At 39.6% G+C, this 15,128-nt stretch overlaps 1 protein-coding gene across 1 annotated transcript in view; it reads left to right on the top strand.

Moving 5' to 3' along the window:
* The window catches only part of LOC126195260 (dachshund homolog 2), a 1,077,114-nt gene extending 1,066,490 nt beyond the window's left edge, over positions 1 to 10,624 (top strand). The window contains exons 13-14 of the mRNA XM_049933786.1: positions 1,176 to 1,295; positions 7,964 to 10,624. Coding sequence (XP_049789743.1) covers positions 1,176 to 1,295; positions 7,964 to 8,016 — 173 coding nt within the window. The 3' untranslated portion in view covers positions 8,017 to 10,624. The remainder of the gene's footprint in view (positions 1 to 1,175; positions 1,296 to 7,963) is intronic.
* The last annotated feature ends 4,504 nt before the right edge of the window (positions 10,625 to 15,128 follow it).

Raw genomic sequence — 15,128 nt, 5'->3', positions numbered from 1 at the left:
CAGCCTCTATCTAATAGCTACTTCGTACTATTATATACGTTCTTTTCTTTTGATTTCTTCCTGCCGACAATCTCGTTTACTGTTAAACTCATGGTTCCATTGAAAGGGTCCATATAATCTCCGTTTTCACAGGCACTCAGCGTGTTGTTTCATTTGACTTGGTAGACCTTCCTAATCTTAAATCAGTTCTCATAACCTGTGTTTCTAATTTCGTCCTTGTGCTTCTTTCTACCTTTATATGTATCTACGCTGAGTATCTTGCATGTGTTACTGCTTAGCAGGCCGGAGTGGCGGAGCGGTTCTAGGCGCTTCAGTCTGGAAACTCGTGACTGCTACGGTCGCAGGTTCGAATCCTGCCTCGGGCATGGATGTGTCTGATGTCCTTAGGTTGGTTAGGTTTAAGTAGTTCTAAGTTCTAGGGGACTGATGACCTCAGAAGTTAAGTCCCATAGTGCTCAGGGCCATTTGAACCACTTTTTTGTTACTGCTTACAATACCAAAGTGGTTTACTACCGTCACATGAATGAATAAGTCTAGAGGAGGCAATAAACCCGAAATGGTTGATGATGATGCTGTTGTTGCTGATGGAGATAATAATTAGATATTCCTTATCAGTGCTAAGGAATTCCTATATTATTTAACTACTAAAAAATAAACTTCTAAATGATGATAGCGAATGATGATTCTTCATCCATTGTTATCACATTTTTGACCTTTCAAATCCAGAACACAAAGATAAGTGCCATTGGTGGTATTACCTACGAACTAAACATGGAGAACAAAAGTATAAATTGCTCTGTTTCCATGTGTCGATATTGGCTTGTAAAAGAGCTTGACGACTTTGATGAAACTGATACGTAATTTTTTAACACTCAAATAATCTCACTGCCTATACCTCAAAATTTTCGTGGAGGTAAAAACTTAATGCAGGTGATATCACTAGCTGACCTTAATAATCAGGTTTCATGTCTTAATAACATTTAATCTCTGGACATGATAACACTTGATGATCTTGAAATGATAATGATTAGAATATAAAAGTCAATGAATGGTACTTTCTACATTGTTTTGTACAAATTGTAACGCTGCTTTCCTGCTGACGGCCGTTGTGCCGAAGTTGTTGCACGTTTAAGACGATATGGAGATTTTAATCTGGGCCTTTGCTCTTGTTTCAGAGTCTCTGGCACAGGAGCTCGAGTTAGAGAGAAAATCGCGCCAACAACAACAGCAGCAGCAACAGCAACAGCAACAGCAGCAGCAACACGCCGAGAGGGACGTCAAGTCGCCCCTGCAAGGTAGGCCGCTGCCCAACTGTGAAAAACAGCTAGGCTTCATCCCCTGCCGCGAGGGTCCGTTATTTGCCGACTGTTGGCGAATACGCTCGTTGAAATGAGCATACGTCGCTGTTATTACTTGAACACAGGCGAATATGTGTCTTCTTATGAATGAATTGTTAGGCATTTGATCAACCCACAGCATGAGCGAACTGCACCGCAGTGGTCGCGATCATATATGAGAGAAAGAGCTCATGACCTGCTGTTTCCCCTCAAAACTCTTCTGAGCTTTCTTCTTGCTCACTTTCTCCATGTGGTAAAGCGTGTCTGTTCTATGACGAGCGCTCTTTCTCCATAAATGGTTTCTCTTCAGGTCGGTCTGTCAAGGCTGCATGTTCCCCAGTTGTCTGTGATGATGCTAAACTGATTCAAGTTAGTTTAGATGCTATTAACCTCTTCTTTTGCTCTCTAGCTTGGCGCCGGGCACTTACTTGGTTTAGGGAACGGAACATGTTTTGGGATGCGACGGTCGGGCATACAGAGCCACATTCCGAACACACTGGAGTGGATGTAGCTCTCATATATCCTCTATTTCTGTACTAACACAACGCCGGTTGTCCGTTAATCCTGCAACGTAATTTTCAGAATGAAGCTTCCTTGCAGATTGAAGTTGTGTGACAGACCGGTGTTTGAACTCGGAACCTTGCCTGGTGCTGGCAGAAATGTGAGGTGCAGTTGGTAGACGTGCTTAGATAGTTTAGTCAGTAAGAACACTGTTCGCGAAAGGCGAAGGTTCCGACTTCGAGACCGGGTCAGAAACTCAGTTTTCATCTTCTCGGAAGTTTCATATCGTTATACACTCCGTTGTAGAGTTGAAGATCGATTCTGGAAGTTTTCAGTATATTGCAGAGCCATTTACGAGGATAATTTTTATTTAGTGCCTGTAAATAGTTCAGACTGACATTAGTAGATGAGACTTGTATATACAACATATTTGTAGACCGTACATTTCAAGATCGTGTCCGTAATTTCACGAAAATTTTATTTTTACACCAGTACTCGAAACAATATTGGTTTTGAAAATAGAAGTTTCACATCTACACGTTGTTTCTATTTTATTTATTTATACAGAGGGGGCAAAATTAAACTAGCGCAGAAAATTTTTCATGCACCATAAGATAGCCAACCCAACGTACGTCATCCTTACCTGATGCGGATGCTGTAAGTTGGATTGCCTATCTTAAGGTGCATTCAATATCTCCCGGCCAATTTTATTTTGTCACTGTGTATTGAAATCTTTTCGCAACTTTGACGTGAATGAGCGTTCGAGAGTGGAGTTGGGATCCGAAAAAACTAATCACGAAGAAATGAAACATAAACAAATGTAGTAAATAAGTGTAGATATTGTGCTTCTCACCTAAAAGCAAATATAAATTGTAGCCGGCCGGGGTGGCCGAGCGGTTCTAGGCGCTAAAGTCTGGAACTGCGTGACCGCTACGGTCGCAGGTTCGAATCCTGCCTCGGGCATGGTTGTGTGTGATGCCCTTAGGTTAGTTAGGTTTAAGTAGTTCTAAGTTCTAGGGGACTGATGACCTCAGATGTTAAGTCCCATAGTGCTCAGAGCCATTTGAACCATTTTATAAGTTGTAGACTGTCATGATCATTAAATACTATGACTGCCAGGTCTCCAGCAGCCAAACGTAAGGGTTTCCGCAAATTGACGATTACTGTTTGACAGTACTTGAGGCTGGCCTACCGTATCACCGGCGAATACTAGTGTCTCGGAAATTTTCACCGAGATGCAAGTATCTCTTTGAGTGGCATCGATAGGTCATTGGCTGTGCAGCCAGGAGGACGCAACATACACCACTGTGATGTCGGTGGTGGTTGAGATACCGTATCGTCAATTACGATGAGGGTTCGAGCCATCGCTGACTTGGCCACAGCGACCTGTACGTCCGACATTGCAACAAGGAAAGTCTCTGTCCTGCCGCTCAGCACAATGTCAATTTCTCTAGAGAGCTTCTTCTGTAATTTGATGCGGACTACGTATCGCTATCAACATAGTAAAAGAAGACGAATGTCCTGAGTTTTTGTTTACCTGCGGCGGGTACCGAAAAATCGTTCTCACTGTTGGTGCTCGATGCGGCTAATCTCCGCTCGGATGTCACGTTGGCTTACTCGTCTTGTCCAAGGATGCGACCTCAACTTTCGGCAGGGGACAAGAGGGGAAAGAAAAAAATGAAACAGTTTTGTAGTCGGCGCTGTGTGTGTGTGTGTGTGTGTGTGTGTGTGTGTGTGTGTGTATGGAGGGAAGGCAGCCGGCGTCTTACAAGAAGCGCGGTCCCCGACATAATGACTTGGTGCTTTAGTTTAATTACGGCGCGCCAGAAGAAGCGACCGCCGCCTTCGCAACAGCGCGCGCCCCGCCGCCGTCCCCCGTCCTCTGCTTGTCGCTATTTTTTCCCGGCGCGCCGCCACTGGAGGCGCTTTGTTGCGAGCGAAGGATGATCTTTCATCAATCATTGTTCCTGGGCCGGCCGGCTCGGCGCGATATTCGCCGCCGCCGCTCGCTCTGAACCTCCCACCCCGAACCCCCGCCCACCACTTGCTACCTTACTATCAATCACGGCGCCACGCCGACTCGGCGTAGACGAGACGGGACTAGAGGAGTCACGCTGCAGACGTGACGTCGTCCCTGCTACGTCCTTGTACTGTCGTGTTTCTCTTGCCCTCAAACTGTGCAGCCAGTCTCGAAGACAGTGGGCGCAGAGCTATAGCACGCTGGAGGATGCCGTTAGTTGTTTAGCCTATCGGACCACAGTGGGTGCAGAGATACAGCATCCCGTAGGATGCGTAAATGGAAGTTCTTTTGCCTTTTTTGGTCCTTTTTGGGGTTATCAGCCTCTCCCATGCTAACCTTTTTATCTCAGAGAAGCACTTACACCCAGCCTGCTCAGTTATTACGAGGGCCATTCAATAAATAACGCCCCACATTTTTTTCTCAGAACATGTTTATTGTTAAGAGTCAGAATTTGGTGATAATATACATCAACATCTGAATGGTGGGTTCCATATGGTTCCCAAGTTGTGCAGCGACCGTAAACCATAAAATTACCAAATAAGCAGCAACCAGTCGCAAGATCATGCTTTCCTTTATTTACTCTTGCAAATCGATTTCAACTGATTAACAGCCATCATCGGTGATTTCAACGTGTATGTTTCCTGAATAATAACACTGTCTTAAACAGACGTCTGTTAATCAGTTGAAATCGATTTGCAAAAGTAAATAAAGGAAAACATGATCTTGCGACTGGTTGGTGCTTATTTGGTAATTTTATACATCAACGTGTCCATGTCCCATTTTTCTATGTAGTTACCATCACGTTCTATGGCCATACGCCAACGTTGTGGAAAAGCATGTATTTCCTGCTGGTAAAAGCTCTTGTCCTGTAGGCATAGCCATGTTTTCACTGCATGATTGACACTTTCGTCACCTTCAAAGTGTGTTACCCGTAGAGAATCTCTGCACCACTCTCAAAACGCTCCAACAAATCAGATGAAATGGCCTTTCTTTGAATCTTGTGGTCCGCTATGAGCATTCGTGGAACCCATCGTGAGCACGCCTTTAAATATCCGAGAGTCTCGATCATTGCAGATGCACTTCCAATGCTGTAGAGCCAATTGTTGAGATTTGATGTGCCGGTCAGTACGAATAATAGTATCCGCACTATTCAACATGTCTGGGGCAGTGGCTGTGCCACGACGTCCCGAGCGTGGCTGATCATGGAGCTCTGCCTTTACTGAGTCTGTAACTTTCTTTACCCGTCGCCCAACTGTACTCCTGTGAACTGCAGCGTCGCCATACTCTGCACACAAACGTTTGTGGATGCTCACCACGGTTTCTATTCTACGCACAAGAATTCAATAACAGCACGCTGCTTGCAACGTGAGTCGTATGTAGACGCCATTTTGATGCTGTACTACGGTTCTGCCATCTTCCAGAATGGTTCGAATCTTCACCGGCAGCCGGGCATTGTGGCCGAGAGGTTCTAGGCGCTTCAGTCTGAAACCGCGCGGCCGCTACGGTCGCAGGTTCGAATCCTGCCTCGGGCATGGATGTGTGTGATGTCCTTAGGTTAGTTAGGTTTAAGTAGTTCTAAGTTCTAGGGGACTGATGACCTCAGATGTTAAGTCCCATAATGCGCAGAGCCATTTGAACCATATGAACTTAATCTGCGCCTAGAACAAACATCAAATGTGAAGCACCAACAAGGACTTTTGTCTATGTATATTAATGGTTTTAAAAAAGAAGTGGTGCATTACTTATTGAACGAGCGTCGTACTTAATAAAATGGAACAACAGCAGCCGTCGTTTTGATGTCATTTTATTGTATTGTAAGCAGCTTCGGTGACTCATTGTGTCATCGTCAGGCCTTAAATGACGCTGAGGGGTTGAACTCCAACCGTATACGTGATCCTATGCGTGGTCAATATCTAGCAAGTGGCTTCCGTAGGAAACTATACAAGCGATGTTGTGTCTACATTGTAAAGTATTCTGTAAAGTATTCTACGGAAGCCACTTCATAGATGTTGGCCACTGATGGAATCGTGTATACGACTCTAGCCAACCTCTGAATGTCACTTAAGGCCTGGTGTAATCAGTCACCCAAACAGGTGGCCATACGATAAAATAACTTCCAAACAACGGCTGTAGGTGTTTCATTATATCCCGTGTTTCTTCCACATCGAGTTCCAATTCTTCCTCTATGACATCAACGGACAGTTCCTCCTCTTAGAGACTTCCAGTGTATTATTTCCGTCTATCCATTCCATGCTCTTCATTTAACAATGGATTTCCTCTTACACTCTTAATGCTTACGCCTCTTTTTCTGAGTATTTTGATATTAGGGACTCATGTCCATTGTGAGATTTATCGGAGTGCTAGGGAGTGAACTACTTCCCAATTCTTATATTCAAAAGATGAATGCAGAAGGCGGAAACTTTTTGTTGAAATTATATGTGATAGTGCCGAATAATAAGCCACTTTCAAAAACACATTTTTATGTTGGTATATAGGGAATCAAGCAGTGGAGTACGATTACTCAAATTTTCCTTCACTCTGTATACGTATATATACAATCTCGAATAGCTCACTGGGAGACAAATTTGCTCAAAGTCTTTGCTTCGTCCATCTTTGTGGATCTAAGCATAAGTAACTCTTATGTATTGTACTGACTTTTTTGTACTTAAGATTCGTTGGAACTTATCGAAACCTATACTAATAGTACTGTCTTACTTCAAGAAGACGATAGATTGTGCTACATAATGGGTTTACGAGCGCCGAACTTTAATACATTATTTTATAATACATTTAGATGCTTTTCCATGCAAATGTATATATAACATCGAATCTAAATTTAGGCATAGTATATATTACTATTGTGGCGAAAAATATATGAAAAATATACCGTCTTTGCTTCGACTGAAACTTGAGTTTTAGTCAGGAGCCACACATTTTGCGGCTATGCATTTTTCTTTCTCCAACATTGTGAGGATGAATGTCATCTTGGGGAGAGATTAAACCTCCAACATCTCTTCTTCAGAGAATTGCTGAACGGTATTCTGTCTTTGTATCCATTTGCTGTCATGCCCAATTCGATTATGTTTTCAGCCACTTTCGTCGTCTTCATTTTTGAAATGACAGGAATTTTTCTTAGCGTAGTAGTATACTTCATTCAAAAGTTCCGTAAAACGCTCCTTGTCTTATCCGTTAGTTGAACAGTGTATCTGTATAGCTCATCTGTTACGTTCGCCTAGTTTTTTTATTACTAGTTGATTTGTCGGCATTGTCTAGTAATTTATATATCCTAATTTAGTATTCTTAGCGTAGTAGTATACTTCATTCAAAAGTTCCGTAAAACGCTCCTTGTCTTATCCGTTAGTTGAACAGTGTATCTGTATAGCTCATCTGTTACGTTCGCCTAGTTTTTTTATTACTAGTTGATTTGTCGGCATTGTCTAGTAATTTATATATCCTAATTTAGTATCATACAAAAAAGTAATCAAATGCATCTTTAGTGCAAAATGAGTGAATTTCATTTTCATGTTCATTTCACGGTATACAAACTACTAGGTAAAATCGCTCAAAATTCTTTGTAATATTACTGCAACAAAAAACATGCTTACAAAAAATATCTTATACTTAGCACCTGCAACCAGTCGCAGATTATCTACAATCTCTATGTAAAGATACACCATTACTTGTTTCAGACCTGAAGGAAATTCATGATGAGTAGAGCAGTATTGTCTTTTGAACCCCTAAATGGAACGAGAACGAATAATTCTTTAATAGTCGCCTGAAAAAGGTGTTTTCAGGTCTGAGACAAATCACGTCCTGTGGGTGCGCACAAAAAAATTCTGAAAAGTTATAAGTGTCTACTGTTTTAAATTTACAGTTCTTGTACAGACACTTGTTTTCGACAGCTGTGCACATTATTTGGCAAACATGTGCTTACCAGCAATGATTCATAATTAAGGAAGACTAAATTAGCAAAACAATTTATTTACTTCCGATTCAATAGTGAGCTTGTATTTTATTATACTATGTTAATAAACCGTGTTTTAGCGAAATAGAAAAACTAACTCAATGACGTTTAGAGTGATGGAAGTTTTCTCCTCTGTTTCAGAATCACGTGCTGGATACTACAAGAATTCAGTTCTGTTCACGAGCGCAACCTAGTTCGGCCAGTGGGGGCAGTAACGTACCATCCACCAACTGGACGCCGGTTACGTCTTACGATGATTGTGTTGCCTTTGATTTTTACGACAGTGTTAATGCAACTTAACGCTACATAGTGATTTTGCGAAAACAGAAGAGGAAAGTTAGTAGATCTCACAGTTTTAACGTAGGTACGAGTTTAGTGGTAAGCACTGCCTCAATACGGGAAGAAAGACATCTTGTTCGTAAGTCTGAGAAGAAACGGAAACATAGAACTCTGTAACTACAGTGTGAAATCGTACGCCACCGCAAGTGCCAAGCAACAAATTGGACACACAGTGGCTTAGCGTATGGTGTTACATGGACAGTGAGTTAGCTGAAAGCGTTTGCTGGTGATATGATTTGGTTCCACAGGCGACTTGCTATTCAGTTCGATAAACGCAGAGACAACCAAACAGTGAAAAATGTACTTATCAGATTAACATTTATTTATTTATTTCACGGTGTGTTTTCCACCGACGGATACGACGAGATGTCTTGACATGTACATTAAATAGCCCCCGTGAAGGTTGCAATTGCTTGCTGCTAATTGTAACACTTGTACTGGGGCTAGGAAAGGCGTGCAGACTTAAGAAATAGCGTTGCCGAGTGGTTGTAAACAGAGAAAGTTTTTACGTGACTGTTATTATTATCAAATACTTAAGTTATAAAGAAGGCTGTTACATGCATTGTCGGTAAAACTCTCGTTTTACTTACACAGCAAAGGCTGGTTAGAAGTAATTAAATGCATTGAAATGTTTAACATGTTTTCAAGCTTTTCCTACTTAACGGGCGTTGATTGATTGTGCTTGAGTTTTGGAGATGAACTATTGCGTCCGATTTCTAAGAACTAGTAGCAGATGGAGACCACATATCGTAGAAACTCTTGAAACTGGTTCTAGATTTTCGGGAAGGTGATGTGTAATGAATATATCTACGAGACAGAACTAATACAACTGACTGTATGAATATAATAACATACTTATTAATTATAACTTATTATACATCTTTTAAACACTGTGTGAGTGGAAAGACGACTTGTGAAGGTGACTTTCTGTATGACAGTGCAAATTAAATTAGATAGCTTACCTGGATTGTGAAAGTTGAAGTAGTTACTGTTCAAATGCAAGAGCGAAATAAACTGCAAATTAAAGCATTCTGCAGTTAATAAGAGGGATATCTGACATCCTTCAACTGCATACTTGATGTGTACAAAAAAAAAAAAATTAAAATGTGTGAATGGGATGATAAATTTCGTTCAGAAAAGATTTTATGTAGCTATTTATGATTGAGTGAAAAGAGGCATATTGAAATGATTGTGAACTTGATTTTAATGTAATACACACGAATCATCTTGTAGTAAATAATTACAATATTATCTATATTACAAATATATATAAACAAAGTAATAGGCTTCGTAATTCCTTGTAAATGGTTGTTATTACATGCATTTAAATGAGTAAAAGGAACAAATTCTCTTTGTACATGGTAGTATTTCATAAAACAAAACTGGCTTCTTATTTCTAAAACCCATTCTTCAGATATCTGCCGTAGTAATGTAAAACATTATCCTCTGTATATTGTCAGTGTTGCACAATAACAGTCTAGTATTAAATAGAGGAACTGTAATTAATTGTATGGGATTTTGAGCATGCTGTTATAATTTTCCATAGTTTCATCTACTGCATGTCTAAGGTTTAACACCTAACATTAACTTATGGTACACAATATAAGAAAACTATCAGTCAAAACAAATAATATACCGAAAGTGCGACAGTAATAACTTTCTAGTAAGGACTGTGTATTGTTGTACCATTTGTAATGTCTGTTTACACATAGATTTTTCTACAAGCTTTTGAAAATAATTTTAGAACTTCCTTTATTTAGCTCATTATGCTGAGTACTGGTACTTTAAAGTTTATTCTTTATGATTTTTATAATTTCTTTCAAATTAGGCAAATTTAGTTCTGATTCTAAAACCATATAAGTATATAATACAAATATATTTATATGTATGAACATTACATTTCATATGCTTTCGATTGTGGAGGTGTCGTCCTATAAAACAGAGCGATTTTGCATGCATATGCACCGAAATAAAGTCATTGTTTTATATCAAACCTTAAATTTAATGATATTGTAAAATGATGGTGATAACTAATAAACCCCTGCAATGTATTGGTGTCTGCATGTGGCATCTCTAGATTACAGTTGCTTCTTGTTCCCTATTTGCAAATAAAAGAATTTGTTATGTGTTAAATTGTAACTTTTTGTTGTATATCAGTACAACCCACTAGCAACTTCTTTCACAAAATAAAATGACTCTGCAACAACTATAATTTTCAACACCAGTATACGGTTCTGTAGACAATCACAGTCATATCTGATTGCTCCACTGAAATCTTGAAGGAGAAACTGCAGGAACAGTTTTACATAGCCTATTCCTTTCAAATACATCATTTTTAGTTTCATAAATGTAATATTTAAAGTGTCTAAAATTGACATGTTTGTGTTGTTTTGTACCGAAGTGTTTCAGTTAAACTTTGTGTAAGCGTATGTTAAGTGTCAGAAAAAAAATAACAAACTGCTACTGTACTTAAGTGATTTAACTATATTCGGTTTCAAAATAATTTGTGTTCTGAAATAATAAACACTTTATTACTGAAATGAGATTGATTGCCATATATGCATGTATTCAATCCATATCTTATTCCCTTGAAAAATAATAACTGTGTCATAAACAAATGGTAATTGGGAATTTCTTTGTAGAGAAAGGTTGAAGAACTGATATATTTTAGGTTATTTGAAAATGTCAAGTGAATTCTTCATAACACAGAATTTTGGTAGCAAATGATCTCTGATAGCAGTATAATTGAAAAAAATTTTAAATAATCTGACTGATGAAACCATTGTGAGACTAGGATTAGCTTGTACTGCTGGGAAGCATTTCAAGTATGAAACAAGACATACCTTAGATGACGACTTTGTGTCAACAATTTTGTCTTTTCATTTTGTTTTCAACAATCTGTGAAGAAAAGTTTCTCACTTATTCTACAGCTGTTTTGTTATAGAATGTCATGGCCTTTTCCTTTTATCATAGTTTTCTGGTGATGCTTTTTTTGCAGTGATTTTATCAATGCATTGTAGTTAAGGTATTTTTCGATGTTTCCAATGGTGGTTATACAGAGATGACAGACTTCTTAGCACTGTGATTAATAAACAGTAAAACATTAAAAAGGGAACTCTTCCCCACAGATGACTTCTGAATCATAAGAACTTTAAAAGATTTTAGTTAGTCAGCTAGTAATATTAATAGCTTATTTGCTTCAACCACAATTATATACTTTAGATAAGTAATACACACTACCAGACCAGAAGTTCTGGATGCACTTTGACAAAATCATGCTTACAAACAAAAAAAAAAACCTTTGTTTGAAAGAGGGAACACTTACTCAACAGTGATAATGATGAAGACCTCCTGATGCTGAGCACATCAACAACAGTTGTTTGTATTGAGCCTCTAGTAATCCGTAACATTTCCCTATGAAGAAACCAGAAAGATTGTCTTCCAAAATATCGTATACTTTGTTTTCTTCCAACACACATAAAAATAATTACACCAACAGAACTTTAAGCTGCGGAAAATAATAAGTCAGAAACCAAGACGATATATTTTTTTAAAAAAATATGTAAAGACATCAGTTTTCAATAATTCAGTATACACTGCCTGACAAAAAAGTGGAGTACTCAAAAGGGGAGAAAAAAATTGAATGAAACTTCATGAATCTAGAGAGTGCGTGATATTATTTCAGTGATTACGAATTCAAGTCAAATGAATGGAGAACTTGGCTGTATTGCAACACTTACAAGTATGCCATTGTAAGCCCCTCTGGCCTTGATGGGTGCACGGATTTCATTGGGAAGCGTTTCATAAAGCCATTATCTTCTCTCCTGGGCCAAGGTGATTTACAGTTGTTGTAGCTGGTCCTTTATATCCTGGATATTGGCTTTGGGACAGAGTTGACATCTGAGCAGAATCCACACATGATATGTCACGCACATAGCTGAGGATCTTCTTGACCTCAGGAATATCTCAACATCACGCAGACAGTTCATAGAGATACTTGTCTTGTGTGGACGAGCATTATCCTGTTGAAAAATTTGACCAGAGTACTGTATCATAAGAATAAACACTTAAAGACCCATGATGCACTTGATGTACCATTGTGCAATGAGAGTTCTCTTTATCACTACCAGCCGTTATCTAAGTCATACCTGATGGCTCCTCACACCATAACAGCAGGAGTAGTAACACTGTTGTGCCTCTCCAAAGCACTGGAGAAAGTAATTCCAGCCCTCCCCCCCCCCCCCCACACCCATATTAGCTGACGATGGTCATACAGGTTATGGAGAAACGTGATTCATCATTGAACACAATGCGATGCCAATCATCGGCAGTCAGGACACCGCGGTAAACGCAGGCATTTGTGTTGTGTTAATGGCCGCCTACGCATGGAACGGGTGTTCTACTAGGGTTAGTCTATGATAATCAGTGCGGGATGACAATGAATGTTGTAGGGTGTCCATTACTTGTTCTTTGATGGCAGGCGCATATGTGAAAGTGTTATGATGTGCTGGGGTGCACAGTACGGCGATCCTCCCTCATGGTGCTCGGACAACGAGTGTGCCTGCTATCATTTGCCCGTGCACTCCAATATCGGGCCACTGTCACATCCGAATGTCCCACATAACCTGAATACTGCACGAGTCGACCAGCCGGCCAAATGTAGACACTCAAAGAGTCCCCTTTGGAAATCTGTCAGGTGTTGATAAAGATGCCTCAGCTGAGTACGTGGCAACTCTGTGTCCTTCACGGTAATCACTATATATCTGACACTGTTCGCTCCCCTTGTACATCCTACCAGGTCTGGTAACAAAACTCTGCACGAACAACACTAATGCACCCTGGTCGTCATCCTACATGCCACAGAGAATTGCAACTCCGAATCATTTACACACCCGCTGATGGTTTGTGCGTACACGAAATTGCACTGACATTAGTGTCTTCTAGGTAGTTCACTCTCTCTGTCGGCAGTGTATATCATCTCTGCAAATGGTAAACAAATTTCAATTTAGCTCGTCAATGCGAAGCCGGACATCAACACTCAAAACTGGAGGAAAACACTTGTGATTTTATTAAAGTCATAACAAGAGGTACAGTAACCGCGTGAATGTCATTTGCAGATGTGCAACCCATTTCCGTAGATCACCTCGAATAAATTTGAGACAAAAGATGTTCACAGCGTTGACGATTTACCTTTGTTCAGAGTTTCAAATGAGATTTTTCGCCTCTTCATATTACACCAGGGGTGCAGGGTATAACCTTACTCAAAATATTTATCACTTCACACTAAATACTGCAACATGGCTGGTACTGGCGCTGACATGTTTTCGACGCTATTTATTTGTTAGGAATCAGTTACTTCATAAAACCTTTTTACCTACGTCGATAACTGGGCACAGTTATAGGACGCAAAGTCGTTAAGGCTCTTGTTACAAGCATTCATAAAACATTCTGTTTTAAATCAGTTACGACTCCATATTGGACGACATATTTTCGAAATTCGTTATTCTGCTTAGTTACTAACTACAGGAATTTACTCATCATCTTGGAGTTGGTTATCACGTTCACAGCCACTGTGAATCCATAATCAGAGATACAAATTTTGCACTCAGTTCACGCGGAAACAAACCTGCGTTATTAAGATACACTCCAAACGCCAATGTCTCCAAGGATAACTTTGGGCCCTTCGAGCTTCACTTTCGACTGCATACCACAATGACAAACTTTAACTTTAGAGTATTTGCACTATTCAAGACCGCCTTTCCTGTAAAATAGTTCACGACTCTTTAAATTTACCGATCAAGACTTCGTTAATTGCTGCAGTTTTTCCTTGCGTCACTTATTGTAAAGTTTCAACAGCATAAATACAGTCGTGACTGTAATATTCAATGTTTGTATGCACGTTGGTCGTGAGCACACAGTGTACATTTTACGCAAACTTCACAGAGAATAGACTGGAAAATACAAATTCAACAAACATTGTGAAAACAGTGTGATGTGGGCGAATTTTCGACGCGCTTTACGGGATGACATAAAGTACAAATTATAAGATTCAAAGAATTTATGGATAACCCCAAAGCAAAGAAAAGGAAAGAAACGAAAAGCAGATAGAGACTCAAATAAAGTACATAATGTTTAAAAAAAATTACATAGAAACACTGACATTTCTTCGCCTGCGGACACCTTCACACCACTGACAAGAAAATCGAACGCTTTTCGATTTCTTTCTCAACAGATCCTGAAAATGTGCAAGAGGACGAGATAGTAAGTGAGGTAAGTCATTTATCAGCTCCAATTATATATTTTACAAGACTCTCGCCTACCACCTATGCGTAGGCTATATCACTCTGCGAGGATGTCTGTAGTTTAACTTGGAATTGAAAAAGCAAAATTTAGAATCCGACAATTACTTTAAGCCTTGTGTAAAATGTAAACAAAACTTTGATTTGGCTACAAAATGAGATTCCAAGGAACGCAGAATTTTGTTTCGCCCTTCGGTAGCTCAAATCCAGTTTTGTAAGTTCATTCTGCTGATGTGGGCACCGTCTTGAAATTACTGTACTACGAAGTTTTCAAGGAAGCACTACCGACGTCAACGGGCTCGTGTCACAGACATTAGCTCTCAAAACATTGTAAAGTGCTGAAACAAAACTCAGAAAGGAGAAAAAGTACATGAAACAAACTATGACAAAACTCTTATGATTTTTCTGTTTTATCGTTTACGCACTTTCATATATATTATAGATGACACAAGTGGTTTAAAAATGTGAATTTTTTCCGTAAACGGTCTGTTTTCGCTGTGTGAAGGCTGCATGTACAGCGTGACCATAATTAAAGTTCCAGTATCAAGACTACTGCTCAGGATGACGTCAGATTTAAACAAATTGCTACTAACGCAGGGGGGAAACGTCATGGAAAAAAATAACGAAAAGCTTACCAATAGATGGTGTTGTAAGCGTCTTAAAGTGGA

The sequence above is a fragment of the Schistocerca nitens genome, chromosome 7, assembly GCF_023898315.1.
Source record: "Schistocerca nitens isolate TAMUIC-IGC-003100 chromosome 7, iqSchNite1.1, whole genome shotgun sequence".
Taxonomy (NCBI): domain Eukaryota; kingdom Metazoa; phylum Arthropoda; class Insecta; order Orthoptera; family Acrididae; genus Schistocerca; species Schistocerca nitens.
This window is presented reverse-complemented; position numbering and strand designations above follow the sequence as displayed.